The sequence below is a fragment of the Salvia hispanica genome, chromosome 2 (genome assembly GCF_029641045.1).
Source record: "Salvia hispanica isolate PSC_SH4W2 chromosome 2, Shi_PSC_v1, whole genome shotgun sequence".
Taxonomy (NCBI): domain Eukaryota; kingdom Viridiplantae; phylum Streptophyta; class Magnoliopsida; order Lamiales; family Lamiaceae; genus Salvia; species Salvia hispanica.
Genome location: NC_142693.1, coordinates 36,894,652 through 36,915,559, shown reverse-complemented (window position 1 = coordinate 36,915,559; position 20,908 = coordinate 36,894,652). Strand labels below are relative to the sequence as shown.

At 36.1% G+C, this 20,908-nt stretch overlaps 1 protein-coding gene across 2 annotated transcripts; it reads left to right on the top strand.

Annotated features, from left to right (window-relative positions):
* The first annotated feature begins 15,783 nt into the window (after positions 1-15,783).
* Positions 15,784-16,911, top strand: LOC125202827 (NAC domain-containing protein 90-like). 2 transcript variants are annotated; one of them, XM_048101301.2, is made up of 3 exons: positions 15,784-15,954; positions 16,038-16,297; positions 16,365-16,911. In XM_048101301.2, the coding sequence occupies exons 1-3, from the start codon at positions 15,798-15,800 to the stop codon at positions 16,608-16,610; spliced, it is 663 nt and encodes a 220-aa protein (XP_047957258.1). In that variant the 5' UTR covers positions 15,784-15,797; the 3' UTR covers positions 16,611-16,911. The 2 variants fall into 2 exon arrangements, with proteins under 2 accessions (XP_047957258.1, XP_047957257.1); XM_048101300.2 differs by having other exon boundaries at positions 16,035-16,297.
* Positions 16,912-20,908: the final 3,997 nt, after the last annotated feature.

Sequence of the window (20,908 nt, the reverse complement as noted above, 5' to 3'; positions counted from 1 at the left end):
TACTAAAATTAGCACAGAGAAGTAGGGATCGATCCCACAGAGATGAATGCGCAATAAAACATGTTCAAGGATTCGGGACTATTTTTGGGTTGGCTGCGGCCACGCAATTTGGGTTGAGGAAATTAAACTAAACTTGGAGTTGATATCTGCTACGCTAACAGCTAGATCTAGGCAGAAACAGAAATCATGCATATAACTGAAAAAATGAGACAATTACTAGATCTAAGAAAACCATACCCTAAATTACCTAGACCTGGGAAATAAACTGACGGTGGGGACCATTTGCTGAAAAGGTAAAGTACGGGTGAAAAGCTGAAAAACAACTAACTAAAGTACTAACTAACAGCGACATCATCTTCTCCAACAATTTGCATAAAAATTTCAGTAGAAACAGAGATGGAACGTAGATCGACACGAAGCAGACTGAAATTTAAAGCAATTAAACGAAGAACATTTAAAACTAAACAGATCTGCGACTACTAGACGAAGTAAAATTAAAAGAGAGCAGAAAGTTCGAAATCCATGCACAACTTGATTCCCCTGTTCAGATCCAACCTCGGATGCTAAATCCACTCCGGATCCAAGCATCCGAAACAAACTCCGACCAAAAGTATATCCATAGCTACAGATTCGCCAAACAACCACCAATCAACAACAACACAGATCCACAACCTATTTCCCAGATCAAGCACAGAAATATCCAAAACAGAGAATAACATTCAACTGCCGAAATAAAACCTCAAACAAAAAACTCAGAATCAACATAAATCAACACAAAATAAACACCATCATGACATAAACTAAATGCATAGATAATCGGTAGCCAGCATCCAAATCGACTTTCAAACGTTGAAGTTCGACGAAATAAAAGTGCAAAAACTGAATGTAAACTGATTGTATCTTCGCCCTCCGTGAGGATGGTGTTACCACTAACTCTCACCGAAGATGAACCCCTAGAAACCCTTAACTCCCCCAGAATTCCCATTTTTTCCCAAGTGTGTGTGAGTGTGTGAGCTGAGAGCAAATCATGTATGTAGCGTGTGTTGCATGCTCCTCTATATATAGGCGTGGAAGTGGGTCCAGCGAGGTATGAATAGTCTTTGTTGCCCTCAGCTATTGACTCCCTTCGTCCAGCCATTTTTTCTCTTCAACTTTGCTCACTTTCCTTCGCTTTCCTTCGCTAGTCCCTTGCCTCCTGCTCTTCCTGGATCTAGCGATTCCTTCACACACCTGGCTTAAAAATTACGTTAGACCCAGTAAAATAAAGTGTTTTTCACCATATAACCGATGCATGAAATTAGCCTTATCACTTCTCCATTGATTTCCTGCAGTGTTGCTAGAGCTGACTTGATTCCAGTTTCCTTGTTGAGGCCTCTAGTTTTGTTGATTCCCATACAGATTACCTTGGTTGAAACCTTGACGGTTACCAATATAATTTACATCCTCCACTGGTGCTCCTTGCAAACTAGGACATTGATCTGTATAATGGCCTCCTTGGCACACTCCACACTTCATCACAGGCGCAGCTTTAGGTTGGGGAGTCAATAGCAAGGATTTGACATCTTTCGTCATTGAAGATATTTGAGTACTAAAATCAGCCATTTGAGCCTCTATAGTTGATACTCTCTCCGACTCCTTAGTAGCACCAAATGTATCTCCTGCGCCCCACTTTCTTGGATTATGCCAGTTCCTTTGATTGTTTGCCGATCTCTGAAATACTGCCCTCACCTCATCATGGGTCAAATCGTCCAAGTTCACACTTGAACCTGAAGTAACCAAGTCTGTGAATCTCTTCCAAGCTTCGGCAAATGACTCATCATACTTTTGTCAGAATGAAGTGATCTCCTCTCTCAACATCTCTATCTTCATTGGAGAATTGTACTCTAAGAGAAACTTCGACTTCAACTCCTCAAATGTTGCTATGTTGTAGCCCGGTAGTGAGTCGTACCGTTCTCTTGCTTTCTCTCTCAATGAGAAAGGAAATAAGGCCCTCTTAGTCCGATGATGCTCTACATTTGGAGGTCTATGAGAGTTCGTCAATTAATAAAAAGCATTCAAATGAATCATCGGATCTTCTTCATCTCGACCATGGAAAAGATTTCCACCATTCACCAAACTAATGTAGTGAGGTGGGATGTTGACATTGTCACGTGCATAGGCAAACTCCCCCGGGTGATCAACTCTCGATCTAAGGATGTCGCCAAACCTTCCCATGGGTGGTGGATTGTTATTGTTGTCAGCCATTGATTCGGCGTCTGACTCTGTCCCACAACTACTTTCTGAACTTGACCCAAAGAGTGGGTTATTTCTAACTGGACTCTGATAGTCCGGATAAATCTCAATCTCTGAACCTCTCGGCCCTCTCTTTCTTTGATAACAGAGTAATCCAAACGGTGGTGTACCCTGTGATCTTGTGTGCATTCAAAACTTTCTCTTTTTTTTTACATAAACCTGCATAACAGAAAAGAAACCAAGCACATACACAAAATATATTTCACTACTACCGAAAGCGAGACCTCTCGACAACTTCGGGGTAAGTTCCTATAATACGTGTGTTCTTTAGTGAAAACTAAAAAAAATCATAATCACTAAACTAAGAATTAAAAAGATATCACCTAATATAAACACTCCTTCGTCTTCAAGTCCAGATGTGGTAGATGGCTATCACCCCCAAGAATACGAAGTAACTACCTACAAAAATAAATAAAAAAAGATCAAATTATATAAAACACAAATAAACAAACTAGAAGTTAAACAACCTATTGCCTTCCCCGGCAATGGCGCCAAAACTTGATGTGTAATTTTCGAGTTCAAATATCAAGTGCAAGTTCACACAAGTTTAATTAAAATAACTCTAATATTACAACGATACTGCAAGAATACAACATCGAATGTAGTACTTCGAGTGCCGATCCACAGGGAAGGCAAAGATTATTTAATTCTAAAGCAAACAAAACACATAATAAAAAGTAATTTGGTCTGATAATTTTGATTTCAAGATAAGAAGCAACAATTAAAAGAAATAAACGAACAAGACGAAACAAGAGATGAGATTGTTACTCCAAACATTCACGGATAAAACAGTGATTTATTCTAATATTCAATTCTATCTTATGAATTACGGGACTACAAAAATCAATTCACGATGCTAGCATTGAACATGCTTGACATACAATAGTTTAAGAATAGCTGAGCACATATTCTATAAACTAGCTTTCATTAATCTAAGAATCCTATGGATGCGCGAGACTCAAAGATCAATTACTATTAGCACATGAAATCCATTATCAAATTATCATCTAAACAATTCTAATTGATAACTCATTACCACAAAAATCCATCTTATTCAAAGTTGAAGAGACATTTAAATAAGACTATGGAACTACTACTACTGATGCACCAAGAGTAGTAGATTCAAGCAATTAAAATGTGATAACGACGATCATAAGATAAAGAAGAACATAGAATAAATCACACGAACAAATTATCCGATTACATGTTTGGAGCAACACTAGATTTTTAGCCAAGCATTATTGAACTAGGAAGTATGAAAAAGAGATCTAAAACTATAGAAACCATGGAGAAATTGATGATGAATTGTTTGAATAATCTCCCAAGCACCTACGGCACTTATTCCTCCAAATTGTTTTCTTCCAAAGTCAAACTCCTCTTTTCCCCTTCTTTCCAGATTCGTCGCCTACCAATCACTCTAATTGATTTCTCAATTCTTGTGAATGAAATTGCTGCAGAATCCGTCTCCTCCCTCTTCGTTTTTCTCCCAATTCCTTCTCCCCATTTTCTTTCATGCCAAAACTACCCAAATAAAACTGCTGATTTCGGTTAATTGCTCTACGCGGCCGGGTGAATTTCGAAGCTAAAAAATCACCCGGCCGGGTGTCATAAAATCTGCCCTCTCGGGACTCCTTACGCCTTGAAGAAGCGGCCCGGGCGGGTGGTTGCTGCTGCGCGAAACGGAAGTTGTTCGGAGCATTGGCGTAAACTTCCGGCGGGTCTCCGGCAGAGTTCTGTCCTCCATGCTGCTGCTGTACTGAGTTTTGGAGGTTCTTGCGAACTCCGGCAGGTGGCCGGTTAAGCTTAGCCTCCGATCTGACGAGGCCAACCTGGTGGGGTCGCCTAACATTTACGGGATTCAAGGCCGAGCTGCTCCAAATCAGCCTCTAGTTGGTTCAGTTCATGGTTGAGCCGTGAGGCTCGTTTCTGGAGAGGTGACTCAGCTGCCGTAATTCTTTGTCTTTTTCACAGCACACCAAATGTTTGATGGAATGTTTTGAGTGAGCTCTAATAAGCTTTTACAACCTAAATTTCGATGAAAACAAAGATTTGATGAGTCATAAATTACATAAAAATGTGTAGCAAGGGGAATAATAAAGAAAATATGCTTCGCATCACGTGGCACTGAGCACCGAGGACTATACTATGTAGACAGGATGGCTCAACCTGGGACTGCGTTGCTGACTCACGGACTGACTGACAAGCAAACCTGGCTTTGGCATCGTCGGTTAGGGCACCCATCCCTAGGATATTTACGCCTACTATTTCCTAAAATTTCTGCTTCAGATAGTTTAAATTGTGAAACTTGTTTTTTAGCCAAAAGCCATCGACACTCTTTTAAATTGTACAATACTCGTGTGAGTATCCCCTTTACTTTGATACACTCTGATATTTGGGGTCCCACACCCGTTACTGGTAGGAATGGATTTAGATATTTTTTGCTATTTGTGGATGGTTTCACTAGAATGTCTTGGGCTTATTTCTTAAAATTAAAGTCTGAAGTTTTTGAGAAATTCGTAATTTTTTACAACCTTGTCCAAACACAATATAAGCAACGTATCCAAATCCTTCGATCCGACAATGGTGGCGAGTATATATTAACACAAAAATGCAACATTTTTTCTCTGATAATGGCCTTGTCCATCAAACCACCTGTGCCTACACACCTGAACAGAATGGGGTAGCAGAACGGAAAAATAGGACTCTCCTAGAAATGACTAGGGCCCTCCTCATTGAATCTCATACACCAAAAACTTTATGGCCTGAAGCAATAGTCACCTCTGTCTACCAACAAAATTGGCTCCCCACATACTTCCTAAATTTCAAAACACCTCTCGATATCTTGTCCACCTTCACAGATATACCATCCTCCCTGTCACTAGAACCCAAAATCTTTAGATGTACAGTATTCGTCCATATTCCAAAACACAACCGATCAAAACTCTCACCATGCGCGGTCAAATGCGCATTTGTTGGCTATGGAGTCAATCAAAAGGGCTACAGGTGCTATGATCCAAAAACCCACCACCTCCACACGACCATGAACTGTGACTTTGTCGAAACTGAATACTATCCTCTAACCGATCTGGTGTCAAGTCAGGAGCCCGATGCCGGTCCCACAGAGGAGGTTAGCAGTACCACCGAGCCGTCCGCAACGTCTCATATTCAGCCCCCCAATTTATCTTCTCCGTCTTCTACTCCTGAGGTAATTCCTAGTAATGTTTCTCTTGTTAATGAGACTAACAATGTGAGACAGGAGGATGATGGAACTAGAAGTGCGGGGAGACCAGTGGAAGGGATGAAGATGAGGATCGAGGGGTGGACCCAGACACTAAGTTATACAAATTGCCCTACAGATGTACTAGGGGTGTCTCACCCAAACGGTACTCTCCGGAATGGCAGGGACGAAAGCCAAAGTATCATGCAGCCTATACTGTGATCGGACAACTGACTTAGATGGCCAGAGCTTTTGAAGCAGTTCTATATGAAGATGAAGAGATACCACGATCTGTTGAGGAAGCCATGAGACACAAGCACTGGAGGGCAGCAATGGAGAAGGAAATGGAAGCCTTGATCAAAAATAAAACATGGAAGAAACATATCTTGCCTAAAGGGAAGAAGCCAGTAGGATGTCGATGGGTGTTCACCATCAAGCGCAGAGCAGATGGATCAATCGAGAGATACAAAGCCAGATTGGTAGCAAAGGGATACACTCAGACCTATGGGATAGACTGATGAGGCCTTCTCCTCGGTCGCCAAGATGAGCATTGTGAGGGTGCTACTTTTCGTGGCTGCATGCAAGGACTGGCCGCTACACCAATTTGATGTGACCAATGTTTTCCTACATGGAGAACTAAAAAAAATGAGGAAGTATACATGGAAGCTCCTCCTGGCTACTCTGGAGAGTTCAAAATTGGAGAATTCTGCAAATTGAAAAAAACTCTCTACGGACTCAAGCAATCCCTTAAAGTATGGTTTTGAAGGTTATGTCAGGCTATGACTTCCGCTGGAATCAAACAAAGCAACTCTTATCACACACTATTCTTGAAGAAAAGAGGCGACAAGATCACGTGTTTGATCATCTATGTAGACGATATGATTATCACTGGAGACGATGAAGAAGAAATCGAAAATTTGAAGAGAAGCTTGTTTCAAGAATTTGAGATGAAAGATCTAGGAGCAATGAAATACTTCCTAGGAATCGAGATCTTAAGATCAAAGTATGGCATATTCCTCTGACAGAGAAAGTACGTCCTAGATCTGTTGGCAGAGACTGGTCTACTTGAGTGTAAACTGGAAAGTATCACAATTAGCATATAATTGATATGTAATTGCTCCAATTAAGAATAGATTTATTCTCTACCTTAGTTATACATATTTCTACCTATAAAAAAGTGTAAAGATTGTATAGAAAATACACAGAAATAAAAATGATCTCTTCTCTCCCAAATATTTTCCTCTCGGTTAACACCCTCTTTTGAGAGAAGTAGTAGCACCAGAATCTACCCACTAAATATCATCAGGGTCTAAAGCCAAATTAACTTCAGAACAGGCCAAAAGAAGAATTGTAACTTTCTTTGCACGCCATGCGTGATATTTGTTACTGTTAGGTTTCGTATACTGAATAGCATGTTTGTGCAAGTTCGCGCGAATAGAATCTTGCTTGTATATGAAAAACTCTACAATCCACTTTTAACCCGATTCAGTATTATTGAGCAGTTTCGCACGAATAGAATCACTATTATTATTATATTGTGTTTGCTTATGCATTTATAAGATGTTTTACAAATATTTAAATGCATAAGAAGTAAACAAAGTCTAAGTCTTTTGCTTAGTAGACCTATTGTGGGCGACGTCCACTTTAAGGTAACACGGTTAGTTCTATGCAATACTTCGCAAAAGAAAAAGATGAATTTCACAACCTAGATAGGCTTTGGCTACCTATCGTGAAATGTTGCAATGTCAGTCCGATTATTTCTAAGCCTTTCTGAAATAAGATGATGTTGGTGTGGTATATCACTAAATGGATCTAACAGCAAGACGTGTCTTTATGCTATCTATTGACGTTAGCATTGAGCATACGGTATTGATTATGCACTACTTTGACTTATCAAATGGTGCGGGTTTTTCGCAACCCAATAATCCTGATATATTGGGTAGTGGTGATTAATATCTAGCGGTGCTAGGATTGCTATTATGTTGAATCGTGCGCGAGGTGAGTCTCGATTGATAATGTCCTCAAGAGGAGCTCGAACAAGGTTTTATTATTCAGAAAACTGGCCAGTTGGAGTTTTATCACTCTATGAATAATAAATAAGTGTTTCTTGCTAAGTTCACTCTTGGAATTAATAAGATGCTAATTAATAGCATACTTCAATTAATTAATGGGCATTTATATCTTAAGCGCGGGAAATAAATAATATAAATAACGAAAACCCGAATTACTTGTAATTCCATATTTGTATGGGGAGTGCAATATTACTTCTGTAGTGGCTGCTCGTAATATTCCAATATAAGCTTGTATTAAATTGTGGGTTCAATTTAATTAGTAAAAAGCTAATTGTGGGGGCCTATATCCAAAACCTTCCATAGATCCCTGACTGGGCCCAATATGAACTTAATATAAATAGGAGAATAAAGGAGAGACAGAATTAATTAATCAGTAGTAGAAATTTTCGTCCCCCTTTGGTTTTAGAGGAGCTCGAAAATTCTCTCAGCTCTCCTCCTTCGGGAACCAGTCAGAAGATTTGTGGTCTAGTATTGAAGATCGTCACGTGGAGAAGGCGCGAGCAATCGACGATTCTTTGGAGAATCAAATCGGTAACTCTAAACCGTAGAATTCATGTTTTAGGATTTACTTTCTTTGAGCATGAATTATTTGCGTTCTAGCATGCAATTATCTGTTTAACATGTGAATTGATTAATCGGAAATCGGTCAAATAGATCTGTGTCTGATTTATTTGTTTTGTACAAGTCTTCCGCTGTGCAAGGGGCACCAAACCCCTGCAGTTACAATTATTTTTTTTATATCCATATCTACCACAAAGAAACAACTATCATTATCCTTATGTTGTTACCTTTGTGATGAACCCTTTTCCATAACAGCATTCTCAATACACTTTTTCTTAATGCACTTTACTTTATTTCTTGAGATACTGACCAGATGTGCAACACCAAATGCACAAACAAGTCTTTAGAATTCAAGCTTAAGTAAAGCAACGTGAGACATTTTCATAATGTGCTCACTTATGTTGCCCTTGCCCTTATATACTTTAAATGAGATCAAGCACGTTTGTCTCAACCTTTTCGTTTTTCACAAAACGTTCCTTAATTTTAGCAAGGTATTCACTGGGCTTAGTGATATACTCAGATCTAGTGCCTCGAAAGGCTTCTGGGATGCAAAACCCAATGATCAGTAGACTTACACGATTTGAGTATTCCTACTTCTCATAGTTTCTCCTTTGATAAGGAGTACTACAATCCGTAGGAGAAGTAGGTTGCTCAATCCTTAGCGCATAATCCAGATCCATGCCACCCAGAGCAATCAAAATATAATCTTCACAATCCTTAAAATTTGACCCATTCAACATTAACATACTGTTCATGTTGGAAGAGACTGCAGAAGCAGACATCATAATTGAATAGAGAACTAAACCAAATTAATTGCCATGCTCACATCATGAAATTCAAATAATAAATGGTAACATCTCGAGGTACCGGCGCAACATTCAAATCAAGTCTGTGGACAGTAATATGAACTTGCAAGTGGTAACCTTTTGCAGTAATCAAACACTGACAATAAGATCATGTCAAGCAATGTCCACCTGTGGGCATCACATTTACTCACACGAAAACTGGATAATCATCACGTATTTATCACCACAGGTATGTTTGTATCTTGTGCCAAATATTAATCTTCCTGTGGGCAGACTAATATCCGCATTAAAATACACACACACTTACCGTCCTAACATTCGCAGTAAAGAAGTCTAAACAAGAGAGGTTACTGTTGCAACTTCTTATTTCGACTAATCTATTTTGAACATTAGTAAAACATATCGAGGTACCGAGCACAACATTCGCAATAAGTTCTTTGACAGTAATGTGAATTTGTAAGTGGTAGCCTCTTTACAGTGATCAAACACTGACAATAAGTTCATGATAAGCAGTGTCCACTTGTGGGCATCACACATTACTTAAACGAAAACTGAATAATTGTCACATATTTATCACCAAAGGTATGTGTGTATCTCGTGCCAAATATTAATCTTCTTGTGGGCCGACTAATATTCACATTAAAATACACACATCAATAAGGGAACATGAGATGCACCAAAAAAAATTTGAATTTATAATTTTAAAACTGAATATAAACGCTCGCAAGCGAGTCGTTAATAACTTTTCGAAATATAGTGGCTAGCCGACGAGCCACTGGGTTCGCATACCTTGGGAACTCAGCAAGTCGTTAAATCCCGACTGTCAGTCCAATAGCTCCCCAACAAATCGCAAATTGCAGACTCCTAATGGAATTCCGTATAATTTTTCTAAATCCAATTTTTCCACAAAATCGACAAAAACCCAAATTTTAATATTCCCAAGATCGTAACCAATGAACATATAAATATCCAAAAACAACATCAAAACAACCAAACGAATCAACAAAACATGAACCTTAAACTTTATGGATTCACGTGACAAGCAACAACAAAACTTAATCGCCTAAAAAATATATAGTTATATTCTCAATGTAGGCAGAATTAACAACATACACATGTAAGCATAAATCTCAATTCATCAAAAGAATTACAATTGACCAAACCTGAACTGTACGTGTTCATAATCTGAATTGAATTATCTATTTGTTAGTAGTGAATGAGGCTCACCTCATTATAGAGAAAAGAGATTTAAAATGACTAAAAAAGCAAAGTGTGTATATTTTTGTGTGACGGGAGGAATATTTAAAAGTCCATCCGTCAAGTTTCAGAGAATAATATTGGTGATGCTTTTGAAGTCCTACCATAAAAACATTATTTCAAATTCCAAGAGATGATACTCATAATATCTGTAGTATATTATACTTAAATGAAATAAAATGTAGCTTCTCTAGTCTCCAAACTTTAAATTATATTTAATTAGTATGTTGAATATATTATTTGAAGTATACTTAATTTGATTATTTTAATTAGTTATCTTAATATATACACATAGAGGTGTTTAGTTTCCAAGATTGTATCCGGGATTAAATTTGTGGTTTGTTTAGTTCATGAGATTTAACCCCACAACTCAATCCTAGATGGATATTCATGAGATAATTAGTCATAGTTAACACCCTATGACTAAAATAATTGCACAACTCAATTTTAAATTGTATCTTGGTATTATTGTATCTAGGAAACCAATACTACAATATTTTATATAATATGATTATAAAAATAACAAATCATAGTATAAATTACGATGTTATTGTCGAATTTGGTCATGTTATGCAATTGTTATACACTTTAGATGGTGAGTTAAATACAAGTTGTGACTTGAGAGTCCATGCGTCGACTTCTTGACCGGGTTACTTGACTCCATTGAGTTCCATCACTTTTCCTCGACTTTTTGTTTTCCAAAATCAATAAATAAATATAGTGGACAATAAGACGACCATAATCTATAGATTTGGACATTACAAGTCTCTTTTTAGTCTCTTCACATTGTATTTGTTTTAATACTAAAATTGTCAGCAATCATACCACGGAGAAAAGGCTTATAATTGCAAAGTAAACGATCATTTTAAAAAAGGTTAATTTTGTATGTGGCCAACGCGTGGGGCGAGCTGGTTTGCCAGCCTCCTCTTTGCGGAGGGACACGGGACGAGACGGAGTACCCGCATCGCCGTCTCGATACTGTCTTGTCTCACCGAGACGAGACTGAGTTCGCATCGAGACCGATGCGGATGCTCTAAAAAATATACTTGCATTTTCCAAATAAAACTTTCCATTGCAAATTGTATTTGTATCTCACCTAATATATCTTATTATCTAAAAAGCACTTAATTCGCCTTATTAAACATGTCTTATTTTTTTTTAGTGTATCCCACTAAAAATTTTATATTTTTATTTTTAGAAAAAATTTATTTCTCACTTTAATATAAAAATTATACTTAGTATTTTTTTAATATTTAACGCATAAAACAAATTAAACCTTCTCAAAATCTCGTGGCATTCTACAAGTATGACATATTTTATAGGGAGAAAAGAGGAGTATAATTTTTAGATAATTATACATATAAAACATGAAGACATATAATAACTAGGAAAAAATATATACTTGCCCTTCAAGACTTGGTGATTGTTTTTTCTTTTCATTGACTTTCCTATTTTCCGTTCCTAAGAGCATCTTTAATGGACGGACTTTCCCGACGCCCTTCCCGTCGCCCTTTCCAAATACACTTCCTGCCATGTCATAAGGGCTTCCCACCCTCCTGCCACGTCATAAGGACTTCCCACTGCACAATCCGCCCTTCTCATCGCCCTTCCCGCGCAGACTCCCCGCAATTAAACAAATTCACAAATTCACAAATATTCAATTTATGTTACGGAATTAAAATTTCAACGTGCCGTATATATAGAGTTCTTTAAAAAAAATTAAAATATCGGACGCTCGAGCGTCGCCACAATGGCGGACGTCCGCCCGCCCTTCCCGTGTCCTCGCGGGACGTCCACGTCCTCCTCTCCGTGCCACAATGGCGCCCTTCCCCAACAGACTTCCGGGAAGCCTCTCCGAAGGACGACGAGAAGTCCGCCATTGGAGATGCTCTTAATAAGATTAATTTTACCATTCATTGACATCTCTATTTCCTTTCCTCGTGCTCATAATTAAAGATTAGAATATGATACTACAATAAATGAGTAATTTGTTGAAAAATCACAAGGTTTACACTAATTATCAATTTTAATATTGTTGGCATACTTTTAAAAATATTTCTTCTATAGTATCATTTGTATAAATTCGTTCTTGATACTTCACAGACAGTGCACCATTTATTTTCCAGTCAAACCCACGAATCATACACCTTATAAAATATCATTTGTCATAAAAGACTAGTATCACTCTTCATTCACACAGTTACACACTTCTTAATTGACTTTAAAATAAATTCAAAAAAATGGTTCATGCACGCAGCTGACTTGCGTAATTTGTGCCTTGACAGTATTCTGACTTAGAATATGTACGTGGCGGTGATGGAGCCTTAGAATGATAATCGATAATGATCGATGCCTAAATTAAATAAGTAAAACTAAAACGTGGCCTTTATTTTAACTAGTGTCACACGAAATAACAATAATTATATAAGACATAACATCAATACATAAGGAACAAAATGAACTATTAAACTTAACATCAATACATCAAAATAGAAAAATACAATGATTAAATCAATACATTAATGGAGTATAGTATAATACAAATAAACCAAATAATCAATCATCCATTCGTTCCCATATAAATCCTAAAGAAGAATCTTGCGCCTCCATCAAAATTGCCAAAAAAAAATCAGCAACGACGAATGACAAGCAGAAATACAAAACTTCGCACCACCAACCCTACTCATCTTCCCTTCATCATTTTACAATTTACATAAATCAAATTTAACTGAAAACATCAAAATGATTCTCTACAATAGACTACCCTACAGTCTCCAACATCATACATCATACATCATATTTAATCAAAATAGACTACATCTGTCGTCTATAAAACCTACATCTATGTATTCACAAAATTTACTCATGACATTTCTACGATATAGAGAAGTAAATCCTAGTAAAATTGTCCACTAAAAGATAATTAAACATAGAAATAATAAGACTGATATACCATGGATGCTCATTGACAAAATAATGTATTACTAGCATTTTTTGTGTAGATAATGAAAGAAAAGTCATACATTCTATAACCAAAAAAAAATTGTGTTGGATATAGCATGGATACTTCCCCTTTTATAACGTTCATCCACAAAGATGAATATTCAATTTATCATCATTAAATAAAAAAACGGTAAAGCATTTATTAGTATTTATTTAATCTATTACCAATAATATTGGACTCAAAGAGTCATGAGAAAAATGTTAAGCACTACCTATTCCATCAATATTTTCCTTGAAAACGGATAAAAAACTGTAATGCATTTATTACTATTAATTTTATTCATAACCAATAATAAACGTCATGAGAAGAATGTTCTTCTAGTAAAGGTGAGAATCCAAAGCTACAATTTTCGTATATATTTTTTATCCCATGAATTTATCTCACATGCTAATGTTGGTCGAATTTACAATGCATTTCTAATTTTACACAATTACTGAACTCATTTAGATTAAACAATTGGAATGTTTACTATAACAAAACTACTCCTATAATGATTTTAATATAATATTTAAATAATTATAATAAGAATCATCATCTAGTGATACTTATTATTATATTATTTGTGCCACCAGAATAGCTAAATCCTAAACCCTCCTTTCTACCCCAACTCTCAAGCAATAATAATTCCTGAAGTAACGTATGAAGTAACGCATAATATGATAACTAATAAAGATTATCTAAAATGATTATATAAATTTAAATCAATTGTAATGGCACCCAAAACTGATAAATATTTTAAATTATGTCCAAAACTCTCCTTTTATATAGATGTATATGTATATTATATAGATGTATAGATGTATAGATTTGTATGTATTATATATAGCTAATTTTTAGAAATTCTGATAAAATTATCCATGTAGTCAACTTGACCATATTTTCATATCTATCAAAATTTACTAGAACATCTAGTATGACAAGGACTTTTTGTAAATTTTACCAATTGTAGCTTACAATGTCTGGTACACTCAATAAGAATGATATAGTCTGTATAATCATCACTAGAATGTTGTGTTCCACCACTGATACAAACAATATCCACTAGTGTTTGATGCACCAAATTAAAATTAGTTCATTTAAGTTTCATCATAACATCTTAAGTTACTCTATATACTGTCTCCGTTCATATAAAATATTTTTTTGTAGTGAACTATTTTTGATATAAAATTAATAAAATATGAGGGAGATAGCATGAGAAAAAATGGTTAGAATATATTAATTAGATTATTTTTAGTAGACAAATATATTAATTTATTACTCTAAAATTAACATGTGACATGTAGATGGTTTTCACCATTCATTTTGTTTGTATATTTTTCACCATTTACTCAAACAAATAGTACTAACTACTAACAAATAAACTATAGCGAACCCTTTTTTCCATAACCCTATTTTCCATTTCATGCAAACTTTACTCATTTTTATTTCACACATCATCAACTTGATATACATGCCAATCAGGCAAACCCATCCAAGACAAGTGAGATCAATCCTATATTGCTGATAAGTGATACGTGGCGATGTACCATATTTAACGCAAGAATGCAAGAAAAGTTAATTTCCACTAAATTTAATTAGTCTAGAGATGGCAAATAATATGGAATAAAAATAATATTCCAAATTCGAATTCTTCATTGGTTAGTTAGAGTTTATATCTGAAATTTCATAAAGTTCAAAATGTAAAATTCTAATTATTCTTGTCTCACCTGGACCACTTGATAATAATTATGTCTAATATATATATATATATTCTTGGATAACATTATCATCTTATGAAGCCTATTTATATTTACGTGGTATCAGAACAGGTCTAAGTAAATATTGATTTCTTTATCATCTCTTTGTTGGGTGAGTGAAAGTTTGATGTTTATTCTGGCCCACACATGCAGGGGCACTATAAAAAACTTATCTTTTAGTAGCGTTTGAATTTTTTTTTAAATAATCATAATTTAGGACGCAAAAGAAAGTGTTTCTCTTTACCAATAAAAAAAAGATGGCTTCTCTAAGTTGAGAGCAAATTATTTTAACCTTTTACTTTTTTAGGACGCTTTTAATTGTGTCCCCTAGTTTTAGTTGGAACACTAACAATATGGACACTTTATGAAGCGTTGGTGATATAATTAGACATACAAATTGCATCCTTAATAGCATTAAAAATGTCCTTATCCGATTTTTTTTTTAGTGGGTGGGGCTTGTTGAAACTCATTCTTATCCCACATCAGCTTAGCAATGATCATATTTCATCTATATATTTTTGGATAACTCATTATTTCTTATAATTATTTTTAAGGAGGGTGAGTGATTCAATTCTACGTAGTGTTGTACCAGTATAAATCAAGAAACAATATTTTTCTTCCATCGCAAATAAGAAAATATAAAATGAAATGACATGAGAATTGAAATGGGGACACGAGAAAATTGGTGGAAATTTCCACGCCGCGTCGTGTGTTTCCTCGTGATTGAGACTCAATTTCTCTCTTATTTACTTGAACCCCACGACTACATATCGTTTGCTAATGCTATAAATTACAATAGCATGCAAAATGGTTCAAAACTAATTACTACTCTCTACTCCCAACTTGTTAGAAATGGATGAGGTGCTACCAGGTTTTAGGTTCTATCCCACCGAAGAGGAACTAATATCATTCTATCTCCATCACAAGCTCAGAGGCACAAGATTGGAGGACATCGACACCCTCATCCCTCTCCTCGACATTTACCAATACAATCCATGGGATCTTCCACGTAACTTTTCAACTTAATTACTTTGTTATGATGATTAATTAAATGCTTAGATATATATGATTTGTATTTTGTATATATAGAAGTTGGTAGTGCGGAGAGTGAGCAGTGGTTCTTCTTCAGCCGGCAGCAAGAAAGGGAAGCGCGAGGGGGAAGGCCGAACCGCCTCACGGCCGAGGGCTACTGGAAGGCGACAGGCTCCCCCGGCGACGTCTACTCTTCGCAGAATTGTGTGATCGGCCGGAAAAGAACCATGGTTTACTACGTTGGGAGGGCTCCAAACGGAACTAAAACCCCTTGGAAAATGAACGAGTACAAGGCTGTTCATTCTCCTCCAAATCCACAGGTCTCCTCTCCTCATTAATTAATTATCATTCCAAAAATATATTTATTCAAATGAAAATTAATTGCAGTTGAGGGAAGAATTGAGCATTTGCCGAATATATAAAAAAGCAAGAAACATCACGGAATTCAACCGGCGGCCGCCTCTCCGTGAACAAGACACGGCCGTGCCGCTAATCAACCATCCATCACCAGCTGAGAGTTCGATGCCCAACGTTGTTAATCCGGGATTTCATCATCAATCACTGCAAAATGAAAATGAAAATGAAAATGAAAATGAAAACGAAAATGATAGGGATTGTGAATCCTATTGGTGATCAAAGTATGATATATGTATACATGTAATTTTACACATGTATATATATATATATTCAAGAGGAAGCAACAACATCACCAGCCAACAAGCAGCAACTCAGCGCAGCCACTTATCTTAGAGATTATACTATCTCAGACGGTATCTTATTTAATTTAGTAGTATATTAATGTTATTGAGTCGAGTATATTATTATAAACGCCTTCTCGGGTTATCTTTGTGGGTTCTTTCCGAGTCGAGAGTTAGTGTCTAGTATAAATATAGAGTCTTTGTTATTGAATAACATTGGAGAAATAATACATAAAATTTCTACAAATCCTATATTATCTCCTAAACTCGCATTTCTAGCTCTTACATATCCATGAGCGCTGCAACCACAAAAGTTTAAGAACAAAACACACACTTGTGCACGAAACTGTGTGATCGTATTACTAATAACTAATAAGTCCATCAAATTCCTACCAATATTAATTAACCGGAGGTAAATTGTAGTCATCGAGCAGATCACCACGTAGTCCCTAAACCTTTGTGCAATATGTATTAGTGAAAGAGATATTCTTACACCACATCTTCTTGTTTTAGCTGATGAACATCTATCTTGCCATACTTGATACTCCATCCCTCCCATAAAAATAGGGACATTTCCATTTCCATCCGTCCCATATACGTTAATTTATTTACAACTTATACCACTAAGGCCTACCATGCATTAAACACAAATAACACAAATAATAATGTGGGTTTCACTTTCCACTTACATTACTTTTAACTACCCTTCTCTTCTTTCTTACTTTACTATTATGCATTAATTCGCATGCCGTCCCAAATGTTTCGATTTTATGGGACGGAGGGAGTATATGAAGCTACTACTCACTCTGTCCTCGATATAAAGTCTTATTTCATCATTTGATTCAACGTCCACATTTAAAAATTCTACTCCCTTCGTCCACAAATATAAAAGGCACATTTGATTGGGCATGAGTTTTAAGAAGTGAAGTAGAAAGTGAAACGTTAATGGAAGGTGAATCTTAATTTTATATAATTTTATAGTGAGATAAATTGGACTTATTGACATACATGCCGATGAAAATAACAAAATAAAACATTTATTGGTGGACCGAGTGTAGTATATCCTTTTCTTGAGTATGTGTATCTCGTACTGCAATAAATCGTTATACTCACATTTCGGAAATGCTCTTTCTATCTCCCTCTCTGCCTGTCACATAGACGTTATAAAAATTGTACCTGATCAGCCGTTAGATAGGCTATTAGATCCTAATTTTGTGAACTGGCTTTGAGCAGCCCAGTGGATATGTTTAAGTGAATGCGACAGATAATAATTAGGATTTGATTATAATTTTATTGGTGAATTAGTATTAAATTCTAATTAACAGTAATTAATACTAGCAATATAGGAGTATATGTTGTGGTTGTCTGCACACAAGATTCAACAAAATTGCAAAATAGTGAATTATACTTTCTCTTAATTTTCACTTTTTTTAATGTTCTGTAGGGATGATAATTTTCATGGGCATGCATGATGGGAAAAAAAATCTGGGCAGACCATTTTTCACTCAAATTCATAATACTAGTAATTATTATGGCATAGTAGTGTCGCCGTGTAGGAGTGCTAGTTTCTCTCAGTTTTCATCTTGTTCTCATATTTTCTTATCTCTCACTTTCTTATGATAAATTTACATAACATCCCTAGAGAAAATTGGGTTGTGTGTGATTCTTGTAAATAAATTTACATTTCTATTGAATTCAACTGCGTAACATAAACACCTAATCTTCTTTTTGTTTATTAGATATATATTCTTAATCTCAAAATTTTGCTTTTATAAGGAGAATCACATAATTTGGGTTGGGGAGTTAAAATATGATTCAAAAAATGTAAAACGTCCGATTTTGAATTTGATTTGCATATGGATCATCTAATTGAATAATTATTTTATTACTCTTATATTTAGATTGGTTATTTAATCATCCAATTAATGACCAGTCTACAGTAATTATATTTCAGAACTACCCTCATATTACTACGCTAACATGTGCATTTTAATATTACTATTATACTTTCATGTTCCTGAAAATTTGTCTCATATTTCCTTTTTCATTCATCTCTAAAAGTTTGTCATTTTTCACTTTTACCATTTTTAATAGAGGACCCTACATTCCATATAGGGATGTCAATGTAGCCCGCAATCCGTGGCCCGGCCCGAATAGCCCGCCAAATTTACAGAGTTACGGCTGAAAATTTCTAGCCCGATAAAATTACAACCCAACTAGCCCGCACCCCGATTAACCCGCAACCCGTTAGGGCCAGACCCGAAAACCCGATGGGCTAAAAAAGTAACTTTCAATTTTATATATTAAATATATAAATTATATATTAAATATATAAATTATATATTAAATTTTTATTAACATAATAATAGATATATAAATTAGAAACTTCAAATTCATTGAAAAATATATTTCAATTTCTAAACCATGCTTTAAAATTTCTTGATGTTTATGTTTTATTTTGCATAAATCTCAAAATATTAATATTTGATCATGTTTATGTTTGAGTTTAAGCATATATCTCAAATTTATCATAATTAAATATTTTACATTTTATAAATATAACTAATTTTCACCATTATTTATTGGATTGAACGCGTGTTAATTTAATCGATAGCAACCCGATTAGCCCGCTGGACTAGCCTGAAACCTGAGCTTTTAGGGGTAGGGTTGAACTTTTATAACCCGAAAAAATCATAGCCCGATTAGCCCGCACCCGTTTCACCCGCAACCCGAATAGGGTTGGCCCGAAACCCGGTGGACTGGCCCGATTGACATCCCTAAATTTCCACTAACTCATTTACACTCACATTTTTTATTATAAAATTAATACTATATAAAAGTAGGACCCGCATGCCATCAACTTTTTTAACCCACTTTCTATTAAATTTCTTAAAATCCACACCGGGTCAAATGGTGATGAATTATTAGGGACGGGGGGGTACTATTTTGCACAAATCTTATAATATTTCTCTTAATGGATTTTAGACAATTTATAAAAAATCATAATCGACCTTTGGATTTACACGCGGTTCAACTTTTACTATAATTCTTTAATTATTTTTTCTTTCTACCTCTCTCTTACTTTATTAATTATGCATTAAAACTCATGCCTGACACAAAGTGCATATTTTTATGGGGTGGAGGGAGTATCACCTTATCTGAAGTTTAAAATATCGGATCCAACTTGTGCATATCATCTTTTCTGAAGATTGAAATTAATTGAGTAATGAGCATCGTCACTTCTACCTTGATGACATATCTAATATTTAAGGGTTTTTGGCTTTAAAAACTATAAACTTTCTCCGAATTCCGGCTTTCCCACTAATTTTGGGATTTGTTTTTAAAACCACGAACTTTTGATTTATTTGCTTCTTCCCACGACGGGTCAAAGGTGAAACCCGACTGATCTATGTGTCGTTTTTAATCTTATTTGGCAGTAAAATCATAAGTGAGCTCCAATATGGCAATGCTACATGTCTTATTCTATTTTGCCATATTCCCATTTTCCACCCTAAATCTTTGCTCTATTCTCATTTCTCATCCTTATCTTTTCCGTAATACCATTTTCCACATGAGGCTTCTCCAAATTCAGCTGCCACTCCCCTCATTCCTCCTCCTCAATTACTCCGACCTTGACCGCCTCACCCGCATCGTCAGCGGCGCGTCTACGAAACTAGCAACCAGATGCAAGGTGGAGATGGTTTCATCGCAGGGGAGTGAGCTAGACGAAGGTAAGGCGGCGCCGGCGAAGGGTGCAGAGTTGTCGTGAGAAGGAGGAGAGTGATGGAGAGGATAGTCAACTTCGGCTCGCACGCCGGTGACAGGGTAGACCGCGGTGGAGGCGGCAGCAGTGACGTCGACGGCGGATCATCGGGATGCGGCAGCGCTGCACACGGCTGTGAGAGAGAATGAGGAAGAGATGAGAAAGAACTAAATTTGGTGGCGGTGTGTTTTGTTGAGATCTGCGGATTGAGGAGCTCTCGGTGAAGAAGGAGCTCGAGAATTGCGGATTAAGGATCTGAATTGCAGATGCATCACTAGAAATCGTTGAAGATTGAGCTTGGGAATCACACATCTCCAGGAATTCTTCAATAATTATTTCATGTATTAAATTTGAAGTTTTAATTCAAAAAATAGTGTTATTTCAGTCACAAAACCAGTTTCCAAGTCATAATTCCGGTTGTCCACATTGGACAATTTTGCATCGGAGATTTGGTATTCGGGTCGGGTTGG

Bases quoted from the DNA above. Each gene is read 5' to 3' on its own strand.
- LOC125202827 (XM_048101300.2), top strand. From the start codon at position 15,798: ATGGATGAGGTGCTACCAGGTTTTAGGTTCTATCCCACCGAAGAGGAA. The intron at 15,955-16,034 runs GTAACTTTTCAA...TTGTATATATAG, and splicing joins CAATCCATGGGATCTTCCAC to AAGTTGGTAGTGCGGAGAGT. The intron at 16,298-16,364 runs GTCTCCTCTCCT...AATTAATTGCAG, and splicing joins ATTCTCCTCCAAATCCACAG to TTGAGGGAAGAATTGAGCAT.